This window comes from Gouania willdenowi, chromosome 17 (assembly GCF_900634775.1).
Source record: "Gouania willdenowi chromosome 17, fGouWil2.1, whole genome shotgun sequence".
NCBI lineage: Eukaryota > Metazoa > Chordata > Actinopteri > Blenniiformes > Gobiesocidae > Gouania > Gouania willdenowi.
The window spans coordinates 29631008-29652372 of NC_041060.1; the positions used below are offsets into that span (position 1 = coordinate 29631008).

Below are 21365 nucleotides of genomic sequence, written 5' to 3' on the forward strand. Positions count from 1 at the left end.
GATCACAACCTCTACCTGAAGACGTCTTCCAAACGGTACTCCTAGAAGTGGAGGCTGTCCTGAACTCGAAGCCCCTAGGCTACATATCTGCTGACGTTGCAGATATCGAACTTGTAACACCCAACAGTCTGCTGATGGGGCGGCCAGATGGATCTCTTCCGCAAGTGGTCTACCCAGGGACTGACATCTTGACCTGTAGACGCTGGAGGCATTCACAGATTCTTGCTGATCAGTTCTGGTGTAGGTTCATCAGAGATTACCTTCCTAGCCTACAGACTAGGCAGAAATGGCATTCCTCTCCTCCCGAAATCCTGGAAATGGCAGTTGTCATGATGGTTGACCCACAACTGCCTCGGGCCCTATGGCCCATCGGACATGTGAAGATTCACCGCAGTGATGATGGGTTCATTAGGTCTGCTGAAGTGGATGTTAAAGGACACGTCTACACCCGGCCGGTGGCTCGGTTGGTGGTGTCTCCAGCTCTTTCATCAAGTGAGGAAGATCCCTCTCAGTCCTTCTCTATCATTAGTTGAAGAGCCTTTATTTCAAACAAAAGTTCAATGCACTTTTGGGGGCGGCTGTTTAAAAGGCTCTGATTTATGTGCCTGCCTCTTTAAGAGGCACTCGGTTTCAGTGAGCAGTGTGCACGTGACCGGTAGTTTAGTTTTGGCAGTTGTCCAAGTAAGAGCCTTATTCGGATGTTTAGCTAGTTCCTGTCCTTTAAAACGTTCTTCTGAGTTGTGTGCAGTTCCTACTCCTGTTCCTGCTAACAGCTATGATGATGTCATGTCTAACCCACTTATGTAACACCGTTTACTGTGTCGGAGTTCACGTTGCTGTTATAACTGCTAGGGGAAAATCTATTCAATAATATTTTCGGCCAGGAGAGGGTGCTATTACCTTGCACATTGATTCAGTTTAAATGTGGAGCTTCATTTATACAGAAGAGTGAATGTGGGTCATTTCTTTTTCCCTTTGGTTGTAAATTAGAGATAATTTGGAGTAATTGAACCTTTTTGATGTTGATGTAACAGAATGTTACTTATATCAGCTGTTCACAGCTTTGTATTTGCTTTACATATAATTGTTTATTTTTCTCATGTTTGTTACAGACTATACAATATTAGAACTACTAAAACAACTAGCATCTAATCTGCTGTTAATTGGAATAAAATACAGCTGGAACACACTCCAGTTAAAGAGAAAGGATGTCTCATCTCTTCATTCCTGTGCCCTGATCAGCACCCCATTCAGATTGCTGTCTTACACCTAAAAGAACTAGACGATCACTGTTTCCTCTCTTTCATATTTATATATATATATATATATATATATATATATATATATATATATATATATATATATATATATAGTGTGTGTGTGTGTGAACTTTCGAGTCCCACATGTTCCCATTGCCCCCAAATAATCCTGACAAATAACACATGTTAAAATGTGTTGAATTAATATAATATTTCATAATGAATCAAAAACTAAATGAAACTCATAATCTGAATTAAAAAAAAAAAAAAAAAAAACAAATGTAAAAAGTGCAGTAGAAAACCAAAAAAAAAGAGAAAGAAATTCAGCACAAGTATGAAATGAACTAACAGGGAACAAATATCATCAAGTATATTTTATAAATAAATCAAAACTGAAAAACTAAATTAAATTATTTACCTGCATAAAAAAATTTAAAAGTACAGCAGTCCAAATATTCAAGGAACAACAACACTTTGTTTGCAATATGGGTCAAAAATCTTAAGAAAACAAAAAAGTAAATGAATGTTTTAAATCAGCTAATAAAAGTTTGTTTCTGGTTGTGCTCCCCCAGCTTTTATATACACACCCAAAAGCTTCTGTTCTAACAAATGGTATGATTGACCCACCTTTTGAATTGGGGAGAGGCAGCAGATAGGGAAAATCATTGTCTCCTCTTCTGTTCGCCCTTGCTTTTGAAACATTGGCAATTGCCATTCGAAAAGAAATTAAATTCCCTGGTATTTCAAGAGGGCATAGCTGCCATACATTAATATTTTACGCAGAAAACATTGTTTTGTTTGTGTCCAATCCACAATACTCTCTGTTGCAGGCTTTACCTGTACATATTCACCCAAATTATTAAAAAATTCGACCAGATCTGCAAAATATTTATCTGGAACAAATAAAAAACCAAAAAGTTGCAGAAGAATCAGTGGACAATGGGGGACTCGGAATGCCTACCTTGCAGTAATATCATTATGCCTTCTCTATCAGACATCTGGCACATTGGTTCTTGCCCCAGAGAGAGCACGGTTTCTTCTTAAAAATATGGTTTGCTCTCCATTTACACCACTTAATTGTTTATCGACTAATCTTACTCTTTAAAACAGGTCGCACCTGCTCCAGAAGGTGTGGAAAAAAATATCTCAAATCTTTAAATGTAACGATCATCTCAATCAGTCATCTGGTATAAAATTTAAATAAATCACCTTTTTGTTTTGGAAATAGTGGTTCCTAAAGGGCATACTGGTGTTAAAAGATTCATTGACAATGAATAAAACCGTTCAACACATTAGTTAAGGAGTTTTCGCTGCCTCGATATGATTTATAAAGATACATTCAGATGCGTCACTTATTAGTGAATACTTTGTGCTCAGCTACTACAGTTCCTTCTACCTAATTGTAACACCTTGGTAGACATTAAAAAGGCCTTTGGGTGGCGTCATGAAGTTTCAACTTTCTACAAAATGTTACTAATATCATCTGATCCACACTCAAGGTCCCTTAAGTCATCATGGGAGACAGATTTAGATATTACCATTACAGTAGACGAGTTGAATGGGATAGTCAAGAACATAAGGAAAATGTCAAGGATGCTACGAACATGTTTAGTGCAGTTTAAAGTTTTACCATATTGGACACCTTATAGGTTACATAAAGCGGGTCTGGCACATAATCACGGCTTGCTGGAAATGCCAGGAGAAGGTTGTTGGTTTTGACATCCCCTTCTGTAGTCGGCTTTGCATTCTTGGGGATCCCACAATGCTCAATATTTAACCTTCTTCTCTTTCACAAGGGGCACAAACAGCTATTATGTAATTTCATAGATTCTCCACCATTCTAGTGGGTTACACTCCAGTTGCCTGCTGCCCTATATAAGGTAACATTTTGTGTCACCAGCTGAAAAGTGTTTGTCCCACTTGACTCTTGAAGAGGGCCATTAGCTCAACCACTACAGACTTCTTGGCAGGAGGAGAAAAGTCCAAGTATTTTAACAAGCCAAAAATATTCAATAAAATATCAGAATATAACATGTTAAGACTGTCACAAAAAATTACTTACAGAGTAAAAATTTAATTAATACAACAAGCAATAGCCATGAAACTAGAGAGGTTTCAAATTATGATCAATGAAATTAAAATACAATACCTGCGGCTGATCTTTCCCTGGGAAGGAATGAGACTGCACTCCTTGTGGAGGGACTCTCTGCAGCAACCTCGCTGTTCTCCTTTCTCTGCAAAGAATAAAACATAAAAGTAATACCCCACTACTGATAAAATAACAATGAAAAAAAATAATGGCAATGACAATGCAACAGCAAAATGTTTCAAAGTAAACAATGAAGATATTTATGCACAATACTTGCTAATCCATAATAATCTCTGTGATGAGATTTTCATACATCCTGAAGGCATTGTTTGCATGGGAAAGGAACTTGAATGTCAGGTCAAGAGTTGAACATTTGCTGAGGAAGTCTTGAGTGTCCCTGTCTGTGTATCTGCCCTCCAGGTTCTACCTTATAGCCGCCTTGATGTCCTTCACAGTTGGACTGTCTCCATTACATAGTGGTTTTGGTGGGCAGGATCATTGAGGCCGTTTGTGACTTTGCTGTGCTCATCATTGTTGTTGCACTTTTAAATGGCTTGTTATCTCCCGTCAGTTTCACATTTTGATCAGACAGTGCAGCTGTGTTACTTTTCTTGATGGCTTTTTCAGTGAGAGCTGAGTATGGTGCTTGCTGTTCAAGGTACTTCTCCAGCATATCATAGCTGGACTTCCAGCAGGTGGGAACATCATTGATAAGGTTGCGTTTTTTTGTGCCGCTGGTCTAAACCCCAGAATGTCATCTGTGTAGTACATGGAAGAGCAGAGCTGCAGGTGCACAAAGCGCAGCCAGAGAGAAAGGAAAACTTTGGTCCCTAGTGTGACTAAAAGATAGAAGTGGTTCTATATACCTCACACACAATGTACACTTTAGTGATCACACTGCAAATATGCTTATAGTAGAGAGGAAAGTGTACCTTTTCACCTCCAATTCATTGGCTTCAAAAGTAATTTTACATTTTAACCCACTGAGCTATCATTCCTTCTACCTTAATCGTAGTTCTGACTAAACACAAGGTGTGTGTGGATGACGTGCATGAGTGAGCTCATTTGACGACAGCAGTCTAATGCAGCTCAGAGTCCAAAATCCAAGCCAAGTCAAACTTGTGCCAGATCTTGACAAAGGGAGCTTTGACTTACCCATGTGTTGCCCAATGTCAAATCAAGCTAAAGCCATGTGATAATAATGCAAACAATACTAACAATCAGTGGCTTTACTCTGTCCTTGCATGAACTGCAGACTGATGAAAATCCCAGTTTGCAACTGCAGGGAAATAACAGGGATTTTGAGTGCTGAGCTGAGGTTGTTACACTATCTGGGCTTCATCTGCGTCACTTTTACATGACTTCATGCAGCAAATGAGGCTCGATTTCCCAGGGATCACATTTAGGGGCGGATTCAATAAGGTTTAGGGGTATTAATACCATACAAACGACTCACTCCACGCGCTAATAAGGGGTACAAACGCCGGGGAATCAGAAGTGCGTGTGTTTGGTGTGTCACAATGTGCCCACAATCTATTTAGCATGTTTCCCTCTGATGAATATGTTACGTAGGCAGATCGCACGAGGGACACAAAAAAAAATGGGAGGAGGAAATGCAAACAAATTAATGCAGTGGGCGCTGTCACAAATTGTAAACACGGGGTTGGATCCAAGAGTGAGACACCGACGGAGGACGGAGAATTGAATGTGCAAAGTGAAATTGATCCTGGTAGCTGTGGTGGTGGAGAGTTTCAGAGAAGCCGGGAGTGGAAGAGCAGAGGCAGCCTGGAGGCGCAGAAGTAGCACGGAGAACACTGGAGCAAAAGAAAAACAGATTCCAATGAGTGTGGGTTAAGCGCAGACACTGGTTGCAAAAAATATGCTCGAGACTTTGTGAGAAACAGCAGGAAATACCAGTCAGGTAGATGAATGAACTGGCGCTGATGCAGAGCTCCAGCAGCTCCTCAGTGCTCATCAGGGGCAGGTGTGCAGACCTCCTGATGACTCCTTGCTGCAGCCCTGCCCCAGATCCTCACAGATGCAATGCAATTCATCAAATCCGGAACTGTTTGCGGTGACTGTTTTCTGCACCAAAAATAGTACAACCCACATTCAGGTGCAAACTCACACACAGTGATCATTGCTGCAGTAAATATTGACACAATTCACAGCGAGGATGAAAAGAAACGTTCCAGTTAACCTTTCTAGTATAAGAAAATTATTTAAATAAAACAGGCAATATTAACAGCCACCGAAGAGAAAATGCAGAGTAAAGTGTGTGTGTGGGAGAGAAACAGCTGGATGCCTCAATCAGTCCGTGTGGAGTCTGGTACGTGTATGTCCGCTGTGGTGCAGAGGATGCTTTGCGCAGAGCTTCATGGATGTCGCTCCGGGCGCACCCCTCCAGTGAGCTTCTGTGGTCCTCTACATGTTTTGAGCGTTGATGCGAAGGAGCATCAGGCCAGAATCAGCTGATCAGATGCGTAATTTATGCAGCGATGGCACAATGTTCACATCTGAGTATGCGTGACACAGCGCTGCTCAGGAGTTCAGACCTGTTGGATGATGTTTTCCATAGACTGATTAAAGCAAAGTTACAGGAACTGACGGAGTGGACAAATTAAATTAGGGGAGAAAAATAGCATTAGGCTTTTAAGTTTATCAAACATTAAATTTGACAAACTTTATTGCAACAACACATCATCAGTAGGGTAAACTAGTTTATTTAGTTTTCTACATTATTGAATGTTTGTGCAGCAGACAGAGAAGTCCATCTGCCTCCAATTGAACTTCTTCAAATGTAATTTTGTGCTTCTGTGCACTCGCCTCTCCACATTAAACGAGCAAAACGTTCATTTAAATAGGGCGGTCTCAACCACGTCTATACGTGCAGCTAATAGTGCTGCAATAATAGAGAATTCCCCACTGCTGGTGAAGAAATAGCGCCACCAAAGTATTTAGGGACGCACCTGGTTTACTACACTTTATTTTAGATCTGAGTAAATCCGCCACTTAATGTTTGTAGGGATTGTTATTGCTCATATCTGACTTCCGGATTACAGGCAATTCCTTATTGCAAATTACTGTTAATAATATGCCATTTTAGTTAAATTAGGTGATCCATCCACACTCATTTTACAAAACATTGGAAAACATGCCAAATCTGCTTGTAAAAGATTGTATTGAATCTTAAAACTGTTTTGTTTTTAAACATACAGTATAGTTATTTGTGTTTATTGTTTATTTATCTTACAGATGATTACTATCCCTTTTATCAGGGCACTGCTATTAAGATACTTGATTAACAGCTTGTTTTTACAGAATATTAAGGGCTGAGCAAATACAGCATGTTGTTGTTTTCTGACTGAGAGTGGAAAAAAGTTCTACTGTGTACCTTGAAAGAACATTGCAGTTCGGCACGGAGACACAATCCCAGATCTGTCACGAATGTTTTAATACTGAATGTATGTGAGAGAGGGGTGTGGTCCTGCAGGCTAACAAACAGCAGGTTAAAGTGGCCCTAGTGTTTGTGGTCCTTTAAGCCGGTTTTGTGTCAAGTGCCGTCATAAGGGCTTTGCACTTGTAATCTGCACCTTAATAAATGTATATTTGGCTTCCTGTGTTCTTTCTTTTAGCTCTTCCATGTGGCATATATCCTCATCAAGTTTGCTAATTCCCCTCGTCCTGATTTGTGGGTGTTGGAACGATCTGTGGACAATGGCAGGACCTTTTCTCCATGGCAGTACTTTGCACGTGAGTATATATATATATATATATATATATGCAACCTTGTTTTGCAGCTCTTCAGTGTCTGCTCTTTTAGGGCTCTATTCTCCCATGAGCGTAATTCCAAAAAGCTGCACAGTGGCGCTGTTTTTGGCTGTGTGCTATTCTCCCCCTGTACTTAAGTCAGTCGCTGCGCGCCTTCATCCCAGTTATGCACTGTGGGTGGAGCAGCCCTGAAATGTAGGTGTTCCCATTCACATCTGGCTTTACGCGCATTCTCCGGTGTGCGTAAGTCCTTTTCCTCTTACGTGCTTCTAACCCTGGAATAAGTGCAGGGCCCCGATAAGGTGAAACATTTCATTGCACTAGAAATATGGACTTAGTTACATTTGAAGCCACACAAACTCATGCGTCGTGCAGCAGCAGCTGTGATCAGTGGCGTGCACAAACATTTTGGGGGCAGGTGCTCAGTGAAAAATAAGGGCACTTTATGCGGCATGTAGAACTTACAGCTGCCTTTATTATAGCAGTGTGAGATTTAAAAAATAAATAAACATTACAGGCACATGTTGAATGTATTTGCATAATTATTTATGTCAGTATCTTAATAAAATTACTTTGCATTATTACTTAGCAAACCAAATATTATACTTAACAGAATGGCTAAAATCAAAAGAATACTTCAACACCTGGCTAGAAATAGAACAGCTAGACTGCAAACATATTAAACTCTGATCTCCTTTTTATCACTACGACCATCAAATGTCACAGCTGTGTTAAAAACCCACTGATTGCCTCCACCCTGACAGCGTGGTGGAAAGCTTTGGACATTACGAATATTCAATTAAAAACTAGCATGTTGTCTCCAATCTGGCACAACCCTGACTTTAGAACTTAAAAAAAACACTGCTCTATCTGAAGACATGGGAAGAAAGTGGAATCACTCATCTCTAAGACCTCTTTGAAAATAACAAGCTCATGACATATAACAATCTAGCACTCTCGAACACTAACTCTAATCACTTACCAATCGCTAAATGGGAGGCTGAACTTTCAATCATTACGAACACCAATTTCTGGACAGAAATTTGTTGTAATACTTTTAAGATAACAGTTTTGGTCTCGAATTACTAAAAAACTGTCCTCCATTTTGGACTGCAGGATTCCTCTCTCCCCAGATCTATGTCTGATAGGAGATCTGACGAGGCTTGATCTTCCATAAAACCAATCACAATCCATCCTCGCGACACTCACCGTAGCAAAAAAAAACAATATTAGTGAATTGGAAAGATAAAAAATCCTTAAACATAAACCAATGGCAAAATCTCCTCATAGAATATATTTCCATGGAAAAGATGTCAGCTCTCAAAAAAAATAAAATAACCTGCTTTGAGGAGCGCTGGACTCCTTTCTTAATTGCATTTAATCTTGATTTCTTAGCCTAATGATCTAGCCTGCAAGAAAACTGCCAGCACCACTCTTTTCTAACACACTAATCAAACTGTAGACCTGGATCTCCCTGGGCTAGTGGGGTGGCCTGGGTGGCTTGGGTGGGTTGCCTGGGTGTCTGGGTGCCTCTTCACGGGCGTGCGTTCCTACTGGATGTCCTCCAGGCTGTGCTGGCATCGGGGGGTTGTCTCGTGTCGACGCGTGTGTGGCTGGGGGTGGCCTCTGTGGGGAGGGGGGGCTCTGCTGGTGGCATTTGGTGTGGTTTGGCGGGACCTGGCTGGGGGTGCTTAGGTTCAGCCGCTTGTCGGTTGGTGGGTGGCGGGATGGCCCTGCTTGGGCGGCTGATGGTGTCCTCTCTTGCCGGGGGGGGGCGGGGCCGCCTCCATGTCGAGGGCGTTGTATCGTGGTGCTCTGCGGGCCTGTGCCGGCCCTGGTGCGGGCGCAGGCTTCTCTCCTGCCCGGCCGCTCCCTGTTGGGGCGGGGGGGCCGCTTCGGGCTGGCGTGCAGCGGGGGTCACCCCCTGGACTGCTGGGGGGTGTGGCTGGTGCCTGGCCGCGTCTGGGGGGTGGGGGTGCCGCCGTGCCCCGTGGGGCCGGTGTGGTCTGGGGGGTGACGCGGGGTGCGTCTCCGGCCGTGCTGCTCGGCGCGTCCCTGGGGTCCGCTGTGCCGCGTGCGCGTCCACGCCATTTACCCTCTCCAGTCGCCCGCCATGTGGACGGGCCAGGCTCGCACCAGACAGGCCTCCTAAAATGAACTCCTCACTTCACTCCCAGCTGGTCTGGCTCACTCACTTGGTGCACCACACACCCATACCCAACCCTTGGGGGGCTGGATGGTGGGGCTGAGGATGGAGGGTGCCGCCGCCTGTGCTACTGAGTAGTGGCGCGGGGGCGGCATTCCCACCTCAAATTGCCATACCAATCCCTCCAATTTTAATCAACACACCACCCCCCGGAGGGTGCGACTACCACTTCCACCCTCCGGGTCTATTTGCACCACATACACTTATATACACAAAGGTTGCACCTCATACAGTCACTAAGCACACACATTCACACAGACCACATATGGGTGCCGTTGGGGTGCCTCCTTCCTGCGGTGGTGGCCGCCGGTCGCTTGCGCGCCGGTGGGTGGCATTGCCTTGTGGCTTGCGCTGTCCGGTGGGTGGCGGGGCCTGGGCTGCTGTCCTTGCGCCGTCTGAGGCTGTGCGGTCCTGCTTGACTTTGGCCGGTTCGTGGGCTGGGTTGGTGGGGTTGAGGGGGTGCTCCCCGGGGGGCTTCGCCCGGGGTCTCGCCCTTGGGGGTTCCCGGTCCCGTGGGGGTGCTCTTTACTTTAGCAATAACTGAGGCGCATCGCACTGGTGGTGTCAAAAAAGGGTGACCTGGGGCGCTCTGGGGGGCTGGGTCGGTGCGCCTAAGGGCTGGCGGTGCGGCGTGCAGGGGTGGATGTCGGTGGGGGGCCTTGGGGTTGGGGGCGGTGGCAGAGTGCGCTGGCTCCTTGGCTTCTAGGTGCTTTCTCGGGTGTGTATGTGGGGGGCGGTGGCTGCCTCTCGGCTTGGTGTCTTGGGGGCGTCTGGGGGGCTGCTCGGCCGTGGGGGGTTGCCTGGGCTTGCTGGCCCCCGCTCTTTCTGACATTCTGGCTGCGTCCTCGAGTTACATATATATTGTCAGTCATTATCATAGACACTTAAAGCGCTTTACAGAATAAGGCATTATTCTTCCACTCCAAGTTTGTGGTGGTAAGCTACTATTGGAGCCACAGCTGCCACTGGAGCGACTGTCTCCCACTGTGGCACCTGGAAAGAGGGTGAGACCTGGACCCCGGTGTGGAGGGGGGAACCGCAGAGCCTTTGGGGTTGTTGTGTGTGTACCCAGGGTATTTCTCCTCTCTCCTCTGTTGCCCTCTCCACTGGCCTTTCTGTTTTGTCTTTGGTCGGTATTAACCAATGCTTCATTTTTAAATATTTTAATATTGTTCCAAGATTAATGCAGTGTGTTAATTTGAGCTAACTACTGCTTTTCACACGTGCATGTCTGTGGTGCAGTAAAGTGACGTGGAAATGTGAGTGCCTTAAATTTGTCGTTATCGCCGCCTGAGGAGCATTCTTGAAGTCATCTTGCGACCCCCACTTGGCGGCTCGCGACCTCCCGGGGGGTCGGGACCGCTGAATTGGGAACCACTGCCTTACAGGACTTCTACAAATGCCAACATTTGCAAACATGCACAGGTGATGCTGTCCCTATTTGGCAGTATGATACATATGCCTGTAAGTAGGCTTTCAGTCTGTTGAATCTCAATTGTAAACCTACACTCTCAAAGTGTAAATTAGCACTGTCATTAAGTCAGTTGAAGCCTTAAATTTAGAGTATTATAAAAAAAACAAGGACAGGCTTCATGTGACAAACTTAAAATCCTCTAAATTTGCACTGATGACTGAATGAATTAAAGTGTTTGTTCCCTGTAGTGATAGATGTAACATTTTGTCCCATGAAGTCATTTTGTATTTCATGTTTCTCCATGACCCAAATGTCTTTCTTTTTAAACAAGATTTTTCCTTATCTTTTTTAGTCATTTTGGAGCATGTTCTGTTCTCTATAGTTAATATTTCAACCATAATTGATGCAGTAAATGATTTATAAGAAATTGCATTATTTTTACATTATTTTTCTTGAGTGTTAAAGGATTGTTTCAGGACAGTGGAAAATGTAGTGTTTTGATCGTATAGGCGGGCATGTTTGTGTCTCATTTTTTGTTGAATTTATGTTGTACCACATGTCTTTAAAGACACACAATAAAGAAAAGTGTTCTTCAACTTCAAAACTACTTTAAATATCTTTTTTTGTACAGTGAAGCTATTGGCATATTTAATTTCATGCACTGCAACATGAATGATTAGTTTTGGCCCGCGGCCCTCCACCGCAATTCATTTTTGGCCCTTCAATGAATAGAATTTGGGCACCCCTGATTTCTATACTGAACGGGAGAGTGTATAGCATAGTTGTGCATGCTGATGAATAGTTGGCGTACCGTAGTTTTATATGAAGTAAAGATTGACAATGACTTGAGATATATTTGCTAAATGTTTTAAGGTTTTAGTGTCAATATTAAGTTACGTGTATTAAAGTTTTTTTTATTTATTTTGCAGACAGGCTGTACTTGAATTAACTTAACAGTAGAATATCCAACTTAGCATCTGCATTGTTTCACCCCATGGAATTCAATTCAGAGGGTCCAGTTCTTATAGTGGGGTCTCCTAACCCTCTTCCCCTGGTCAGGGGTCTGCAACCTTTACTCTACAAGGAAACATTTTGCCTCATCTCACCTGGATTAAAGTCCTCCTGGAGCCGAAAAAAATACCTTCTCAATGAAGACATTATAGTGTATTAAATTCTGTACAGTTAAAATTATATAGAATTGTGTTTGATTTAATTTGATTTGATTTATATTGATCATGTAAATGGCAACTTAAAAACAGTTTAAAATTGTCACAATGGGGTTTTATTTTGGAGGGCAGGCAGGAGATCTTGGACTCCCTTCCAGCAGCTTTCTCCTGCTGATTGGACCAGCTGCATCTGATAACCTGCTGAGTATAAAGGTGGAGGCTTTGCTGCAGTTCAGCGCTGGGACATTACTTTTGCTGTGATCTCAGTTCTTCACTTCTGTTAGCACTTGTGACCTGGGCGAGGTTTTTGCTTTTTGTGTTTTTCTGATTGCCTCTGCCTCCCTGGACTGACCATGCCTGTGGTAACAATAAATACTGGTATGATGCACCTGAGCTCTGCCTCCGTCCCTGCATTTGGGTGTGCACCCACACATGCCCATGACAGAATGTCCCAGCCAACAGAAGACCCAGCGAGACCCTCGGTGGAGGATTTTTTATTTTTCAGCAAGTTGGAGGAGCTCCTGGCCGAGCTGGAGCCCCTGCTCTCCAGACTGAGGGAGACCAACTGTCCCCAGGAGCGAGTGGACACTCTGATGGGAGTTTGTGTGGCCATTCGTCTTTGACCTGCTTTGGAGAGAGTTCCCGTCGTGGCGAAGACTTTGGAGAACGCTAAGAAGCAGATCAGGAGATTGCTGGGTTTTCCTTATACTCCACTACCAGAGACGTCCTCAGCACACAACTCTCAGGTGCAGTCCACTTCCCAGCCCGAGTCTCCTAGCGTTCCTGAGTCCCCCAGCTCCCAGGCTAGCGTTCCTGAGTCCCCCAGCTCCCAGGCTAGCGTTCCTGAGTCCCCCAGCTCCCAGGCTAGCGTTCCTGAGTCCCCCCGCACCAGGCCGCTAACGTCTCCCCCAGCGCCTGAGCTCTCTTTGCCCGGCCCGCCGGAGGTCTTCCCGTCTGCCTCGGCTGCTCCGCCTTAGGGGAGGCCGCCGGATACCTGGTCCCCTGCTGCGCCGGCTCCGCCTCATGGGAGGCCGCCGGACTCCTGGTCCCCTGCTTCGCCGGCTCTGCCTCATGGGAGGCCGCCAGAGCCCTGGTCTCCAGCTTCACCTGCCCTGCCTCATGGGAGGCTGCCTGAAGTCTGAATACAACATTTTGCTCAGAATACTTTAATAAACAACTATAGAGCATAAATGAGTGATAACACACATCAAGAATCTAATTGAGTAAATACATGGAATGAAGCAGTATTCAGTGCCTCCTGAATGATATTTCTGTAGTTTTTATCATTTCCACTCATCTCCCACCTTATGTGGGACCAAGACTGACCCTTGTACTTTCAGTTCATGTTCTAATCAAGATCATTTCCATCATCATTACGATTATCAATTTTAACATAACACAAACATTATAAAGCCTAGGGCTGGGTCTTTAATGTGTTAATAAAAAATAATTGCGTTAATTGCTTTTTTTTGTTGCACTTAAAACAGCATGGAACCGTTCTCATTTCACATTTTCCAGTATACCCATAATACTGATGCAGACTACAACACAAGAGACTGTTGTGTCTCTTTGGCGTTGCTTTTGGCTTATAAAAACACCAGATGGAAAACAAAAGCCCAGTTGTGTGCAAATTACGAGAAACGCTCTTCTAGCCTCTGTTACCACCGCGATGCTAACATGTAGCAGCTATAATGGACCGCTAGCAAAGACAGCTAGTTAAAATATGGTCACCATACAATTGAGGGTCTCTGTTGCATATGGTCTTCTTAAAAAAGATATTTGTGAATGACTTTGTTCTTAAGTAGATTTTGTAGTAAATGTAAGGCACAACAGCTTTTCTGCCAGTTGTGTTGTCAAACAAGCGCTAGAAACAAGAAATAGGCACTTACTGTTTTGAGAAGAGAAGAAAGGGACAACCTTCATTACATTGGAGGCCACAAGAATGGGGGTGTACCTGATCCAAAGGCCAAATTGACATTAGCATTTAGAAAAAATGACCATTTTGAATATGAATATGGGAAAGAACAAATGGTTTTGTGTGATTTTATTCCTCTTTGAGTGGTTTTGTGTATTGTGGCAGGACTGTTCTGCCCTGAACGCTGGTTTTGAGGCACATATACTATCAGCTGATTTTCTGATTTTATTACTCAGTTTCCACATTTTTAGTTTGGCTTTTTTACTCCTCTGCAAGAGTGTGTGGTGTTGCTTCTACATTCTGCTCTTGCAGCCTCTCGGTATCTTTCTCGTTATAGTTACTCCTAGAAAATATTAAAAGGGTACAATCAATCACAATGCACTACACCTGTGAATAAGCATCCACAGTCCCTTTCTAGAATCACCTCTTTAGCTGTCACATGTATTTTTCTGTGATTTGGTGCATTTTTGTTGTTGTTTTGAGTGTTTTTGGCATTTTGTGAATTCTGTGGTTATTTTAGAGTCACTTTGTGTATTTCTGTTTTGTATATTTTTGGAATTATGTGTTTTTTCTTGTAATTTTTTGTGTTTTTGTTGTTTGTGTGTTTTAGTTTTGTGTATTTGTCAAGGAGTTCATTTTTGGAGTCTTTTTTTCACCATGCTTTTTATAGTCTTCTTTCTGATGTTGTTAATTATTAACAGTTTGATACTTTGCCAATGTGTGGAAATCTGACTTTAAAGTGTTAAAGATGAAATACCAAAAATTACCCTGCATGTGTAAAGGAAAAATGCAGAATTTCTTTTCTGTAATTGTATTTTCCTTTAAAATTACCAAAATTCCTCTTGGATTTTATTTTATTTTATCCATATAACACCAGTGATAAGACACGTTATAACACAAAATATAATATTCCTCTACTTTACATAAAAAGATGTGAAAAATTTTTAAGCAATTCTGTTTTATGTAGCCATTGAAGTGAAGAGTAACGTTACATTTAGGCCATTTAAGTTGAGACAAACATGAAATGGTACATAGGTAAGACATACTGCATACTGTGAGCTATAGTCATAAAGCTTCACATTGTACAATGGGTGGTAAAATAAGCTGTGTCTCAGATTCAGAAGCATCTGCTAGTCTTTATGACTTGACAAAGATATCATAACAACCTAATTCACTAGGCCATAGAGTTTTAACACTACTTATTTAAAGGTCACTCAGGCTTTAGTCATCTTACTAAAAGGCTGTGTGACTTATATAAAGTAATGAACTGCAAGGCCGTGTGTTTGTGTGTGTGTGCATGTGCATATGTGTTGTTTACTCCTTTGTATTTGAGTTTGTATGCAATAAATACAATTACGGGAAATGATAAAATCAAAGAAATATTAAAGAAAAAGGTGTTTTTGACAGATTCAAAGCGTGAGTGCACTGAAAGGTTTGGAAAGCAGCCGAATGCCCGCATAATCAATGATGATGACCAGCTGTGTACTACTGAGTATTCACGGATCTTGCCTTTCGAGAATGGAGAGGTAAACCAAGCAGGATTTTTATACATCCAAACACATTTGAGCCTGTCTGACCAATCAACTCATATTGTTCAGATTGTTGTGTCCTTGGTAAATGGCCGACCGGGCTCAAAAAACTTCACCTACTCACCAGTGCTACAGGACTTTACTCAGGCCACCAACATCCGCCTACATTTCCTGCGCACCAACACCCTGCTGGGCCACCTCATCTCAAAGGCACAGAGAGACCCTACTGTCACCCGACGGGTGAGCCTCACACTGCACACCCAGCTGTCATGTTGGCACATCCTTGTTCCTGTCAAGGAAAGCCTGATTTTGCAGTGCATCACTTAGGGGTGGGCGAAATAATCGATGTGTTGTCATTTAGACATAATCAATAGCCGATTCATATATTTCCAAAAATAATTTATTTAAATGGTAAGTTACAAGAATGACTGTAGACTGATATTTTAATGTATTAACTGATATTTTAAAGGCAATATAGTACTTGAGCTGCTTATTTAGTTTTTAGTTACTTTTTGTTCATTGTATATGTTACAAGCAAGGATGCTGCTATTTTAGTTTAGTTTAGTTTACAGATATCATATGCTGGTTTAATATAAAGTTAATTTATCTCCTGTTTGAATGCAATTGCTATGTTTTTAAAAACATAAATTCCTCAGTGGTCATAGTGAAAAACTAGAAATGCTGTGAAAAAGTCACTGATTGGCATCAGTTTGTAATCGAATGGCAGTCCCTATAATCATAAGAAAATGCAAAGCGCCAAAAAATTCCCACCTCCACCATCACCCTCCTTCAAACCTGCATTTTGCTTATACAGACCACAGACCTGCTGGCACATTATTTTCCAAGGAAAAAAAACTACTTTCCTTGTAGGGGATCCCTGATTTAAAACATGTCCAATTGCCTTTACTTATTTTACAACATGTTAAATATTTGCTTACAATTACATTTTCCTTTATGTAGTATTACTACAGTATTAAAGACATCACTGTGGGCGGGCGCTGCGTCTGTCATGGACATGCTCAGGTGTGCGTAAAAGGACGGGACCAGGACAATCACAGCAGGTTAGTCAAATTATATTTGATCTTTGTTTATGTAGTGCACCCATGTACATCAACATGAATGACAAGAAAATATCCTTAAGGATAAGGGTTCAGTGTTTTATCAAACTAGTACAGTGCCCGTCGGAAGTATGCATTCATGTGGGAGCATAAGGGGTATAATTGCGTATTTTTGTATCTTTCTGTTGTGTTTTTGTGCATTTTTTTGTATAATTACAGTTTTTTGTTGCCATTGCAGTATGATTCTGGAATGTTTTTGTGTATTTTTGTATAAATATTTAGTTTTGTGTATTTTGAATCATTTTCATATGTTTGTTGTTGTTGGGTGTATTTTTCTGTAATGTATGTATTTTGGAGTAATTTTGTGTGTTTTTGGAGCCTTTTTGTATATTTTTATGCATTTCTGTTGTCATTTTGTGTACTTTTTGTATAAATATTGTTTAGTTTTTAGTTTGATTTAGTATATTTTTATTATAAATACTGTGTGTGTGTGTGTGCGTGTGTGCGTGTGTGTGTGTGTGTCGGCCATCTCCTCCGTGCATTATCTATCACACATGCGCACGAGCTTCTTGCACATAAACCATCGCAGGTTGTTAAGAGAGACACGGTAACTACGGTAGCCAGTTAAGTCAACTATTCATCAGCATATATGTCTATGCTGTACAACCCCTCGACTAACAGAGAAAGTTTGTCACACCAGTGCCACCACTGGATAAGTTTGTGTAGAGCCCTGATGATAATAAATATGTTGATAGGGATATAATATTAACAGTGAAAGTAGTAGCAGTAATAAAAGTAATGTTGTCATGATATTAATGGTAATATTTGCAATAAAAAAATAATAATGTACTAAAAACAATATTAATAATAAACAATATTAAATAATTATAAGGTAATATAATGATAATATAGCAATGCTAATAATACAATGAGAACACCAGTAACTATAATAAAAAATATATATTAATAATGAAAAAGAATATTATGGTAATTATAAGAATAGCAATAACTTCAATACAATAGTAAAATTATACAATAACAATAACAAAATAATATAATGAAAATCCAGTAACTATAATACAATAAAAACAATAAGAACATAAAATGATAAGGTAATAGCAATAATAATAATACAATGAGAATACCAGTAACTATAAGATAAAAGAATAACACAAAAAAAGAATATAAATACGAATAGCAATAACAATAATATAATAGTGTGTGTGTGTGTGTGTGTGTGTGTGTGTGTGTGTGTGTGTGTGTGTGTGTGTGTGTGTGTGTGTGTGTGTGTGTGTGTGTGTGTGTGTGTGTGTGTGTGTGTGTGTGCGTGCGTGCGTGCGTGCGTGCGTGCGTGCGTGCGTGCGTGCGTGCGTGCGTGCGTGCGTGCGTGCGTGCGTGCGTGCGTGCGTGCGTGCGTGTGTGAAAAAGAGAGACCCGAAAGTACCACAAAAAATAAACGTTTTGCAACACTAAAGTCGCAAATCTCTCACAACGGCTCTGTGTGAGTTCACCATGTACATCCCGATGCATTGCACGCACGCGCATCAGCCGTGTGTGTGTGTGTGTGTGTGTGTGTGTGTGTGTGTGTTTGTTTACATTGTAGCTGCTAGCATCTTTCTTAGCACATAGTAGAATATGAGAAGAAACACTCACTGTTGCGCAGAACAAACAATAATCAGAGTGGACCCATCCGCTCACAAAAACGTTACATTCCTCTGTCTGAAGAAGCAGAATGTTTGCGATAAGGTAATGACCATCAGTACAGGCTTAGCGAGTTTTAATATCTGTTGAAGAAAAAACCTGATGCTGATAAATCAAAGAACCTCAGATCAGGAAGATACCAGATGGATGCAACCAGGGAAACAAGATGCTGACTAAAGGGAAAAAACCCCAAACAACAGGAACATGTTTATTTACAGCTTAAAGTTGATGACATTCAAAACAAACCTTTACCAAAATGGAAAGTATTCATTGAATAAACAATCAGTTCGACCTGATTATACCTACAGCATCATAACTAAAGAAAGAAGATTATGGTCAACTAAGCATAACCTAAATGAGGAATGATATATTATACAGTATACTGAATCTATCAGTAAAATCAAGTAAATCAAGACAAAACCCTAACAGCAAGAGTCCCAGTTTAGAATTTTATATAAGTCTAATTTAAAAAAAAAATGCCCAAAACCCAGTATTATTATTTTTTACTACTAATCATATTCCAACATCTGAGAACTGTTACAACATCTTGATATACGACTTGTCAGTTCTTAAAAGGTGTCAACTATTACAGACCATGTAATGTCAAACCTTTCTTTTTTTAATCGTAATAATAGCTATTAATCACTTAAAAAATTACTAATAATCTCAAATCTAAAGGTAATTAATTACAATCGCATCTTGTGAATTTGTAAACGACTCACTAAATCATCAAATGATTGCAGAGAAATTCTATTCATTCCGAAACTTTTATATTTTTGTAATTGCATCCAACTGGCATCTTCCTGATCTGAGGTTTTTTGACTGATTTATCAGCATCAGGTTTTTTTCTTCAGCAGACATTAAAACTCGTGATATTCAAAAATTTTTTTTAGATGTGCCTTTAAGTAGATGGAAGAAAGACTCTTTTTTCTAGACTACTACAACTACTATTGTTATTGTTATTATTACTATTATGACATACAGAGCTGTCATTGCTAACAGATGGGTCATCTCTTGATGTCACATACGGAGAGATTTTTTTTTCCTTCCTTAGTTTATAGTTCCCAATGTAGCGATAGCTTCTGTAACAGTGACATTGGCCTACTGCTCATTAACGGCAGTAGAGTCTCCTGCCGGAGCCCTCAGGTATTTCTCTGAAAACAGGGACTAGTGGATTACTGTCTCTAGTGTTGTACTTTTGAACGCATGAAAAGATAAATTTTGACAAAAATTTAGTACATCATCACACTATCCTTGCATTGTCATGGAAATGAAAGTTATTAGTTTGCTGAAGTTTTCCTGTCTTGTATTTCACAAGAATTCTTAAAAAGTTGAAATACTCAAATTACATTTTTAAAAGGTCATTTTACTGTTTAAAAAAAGTACTTTAACATCAACGGGGTTGAGGGAACATTTTTACTCTCCCACACCTCAGACTCTCTTCTCCAGAGACCGTTGGCCAACGCTGAGAGAACTATCAAGTTGGCCACACAGAAATAACTCATGGAGACACATTAAAGTGATCAGTAGATGCCTCTGAGGAAGACTGACAGTTGGCAGTCGAAACATAGAAGATCAAAGTAAATCTCAAAGCAAATTTGAAACACAACACAAAAAACACAATCATATTTAAAATTGCCACCCCTCCATTGTGGTGGTTGTTGCTGATATGTCAGGAATGGTATTTTTGCATTGATGACTCATTGACACAATGCTTAGTGTCAATGTTCTCACTAAGCCCAAGGGTCGTCATTCCCTTCCACAGGCTCCAGTGTGAATGCCAACACAACACTTGCGGGGAGTCATGTGACCGCTGTTGCCCAGGCTACAACCAGAGACCGTGGCGTGCTGCGACTGTTGACAGCCCAAACGAGTGTCAGCGTAAGTGAACTTGTGAAAAACTCTTTTCTGCTGCAGAAGCTAAAGTTGAAATAACCTGCCAACCTTTCTTCAGTGTGGGATTATAGGCTAGTCTACAGGGCTTTGCCTGATCAGCTGGCATCTAATGGCTTTTGGACTGTTGACAAATCTTCCTTACTATAAGCCACGCAGCAATCACAAACAGCAAAGAAAAGATGAAAAAGCCCTTTTAGCACCTTAATCATGTGCAAATTCAACACAAGGGCTGCACACAGGAAGATGATATGGCCCCTGCTTAAAGTTTGAGTTTTATAATTCCTTAATATTGTTCCTTTTTTGCAGAATAACTATTTTGTGTTGCTTAGATACATACAAGTAATGACTCTTTGTCTATTGAGACTTTGCTCTTCAGCCTGCCAGTGCTTCTCCCATGCCCTCGACTGTTATTATGACCCAGAGGTGGAGAGGAAAGGAGCAAGTTTAGACACCTTCGGCAGGTATAATGGAGGAGGTGTGTGCATCAGCTGCCAGGTAAGAAATATGCTTCAAGTCTAAACTGATTCTAGTGTTTGCATGTGTGTGGTTATTGGTACGGAGTGAGTGTTTAAGAAAATATGGGAAAGAAATTTCCTTTGAGTGTGAGGGTGTGTATTCATTCTGGTAGCTGGATTTCTGAAGCCTAAACAACTTTCTATTTATACTTATCTGCAGGGATAATTAGAGAGGATGTTTCATTGCATTGTTTGACTTTGTAAGATTAGAACAATCTGCAGCAGATTCTGAAGGCTGATTGGTGGACCAGTGTTGTGGTAGTTACTAAAAAAAGTAATTCATTACTAGTTACTCGTTACTTCTGTAAATTGTATTGAGATAACTTTACTTTTTACTGCATTTATAAAGTAACTTAACTACTTATTACTTTTCTTTTCGGTTTCTTAATTTGTGCAACCATCACTCAGACTGTGTAGTGTTTATGGATTGATTGATTGATTATTGATTGATCGATTTCTACTTTATTAATCCCACAACAGTGAAATGCTGGTGTTACACCAAACAAATAAAAATAAAAAGTTAAATATACAATAATGATTGGTTTGATTTAAATAAGTAAGTATTCACAAGTATAAAATATTTGCGTAAGGTTTTAGAATAAAAAACCACAGTCTCAGTGGCAAGGCAGAAAACAACATGTTTAGGTTGTGCTGTTTTTGTTCTGTACAAACATTTATATTTCTATTTCACATTTATTCATGGCGGAAAGCTCAGCAACTGGTTTCCAATTGTTCCCAACCATGGCTGCTGCTCATCACCAGTAAATAAAGCCCAATACAACTTTGGAAAACAATAACTAGAAATAAATTGTTGCTCCCTGGCAAAGATCGTAGCTCTAATAACCG

General features: G+C 41.1%; 1 protein-coding gene across 1 annotated transcript in view; it reads left to right on the plus strand.

Moving 5' to 3' along the window:
- Positions 1 to 21365, plus strand: part of LOC114478811 (laminin subunit alpha-3-like) — a 93317-nt gene that overhangs the window by 19607 nt on the left and 52345 nt on the right. Inside the window, exons 3-8 of the mRNA XM_028472093.1 lie at positions 6984 to 7101; positions 15228 to 15346; positions 15419 to 15589; positions 16310 to 16410; positions 19874 to 19989; positions 20381 to 20499. Coding sequence (XP_028327894.1) covers positions 6984 to 7101; positions 15228 to 15346; positions 15419 to 15589; positions 16310 to 16410; positions 19874 to 19989; positions 20381 to 20499 — 744 coding nt within the window. The remainder of the gene's footprint in view (positions 1 to 6983; positions 7102 to 15227; positions 15347 to 15418; positions 15590 to 16309; positions 16411 to 19873; positions 19990 to 20380; positions 20500 to 21365) is intronic.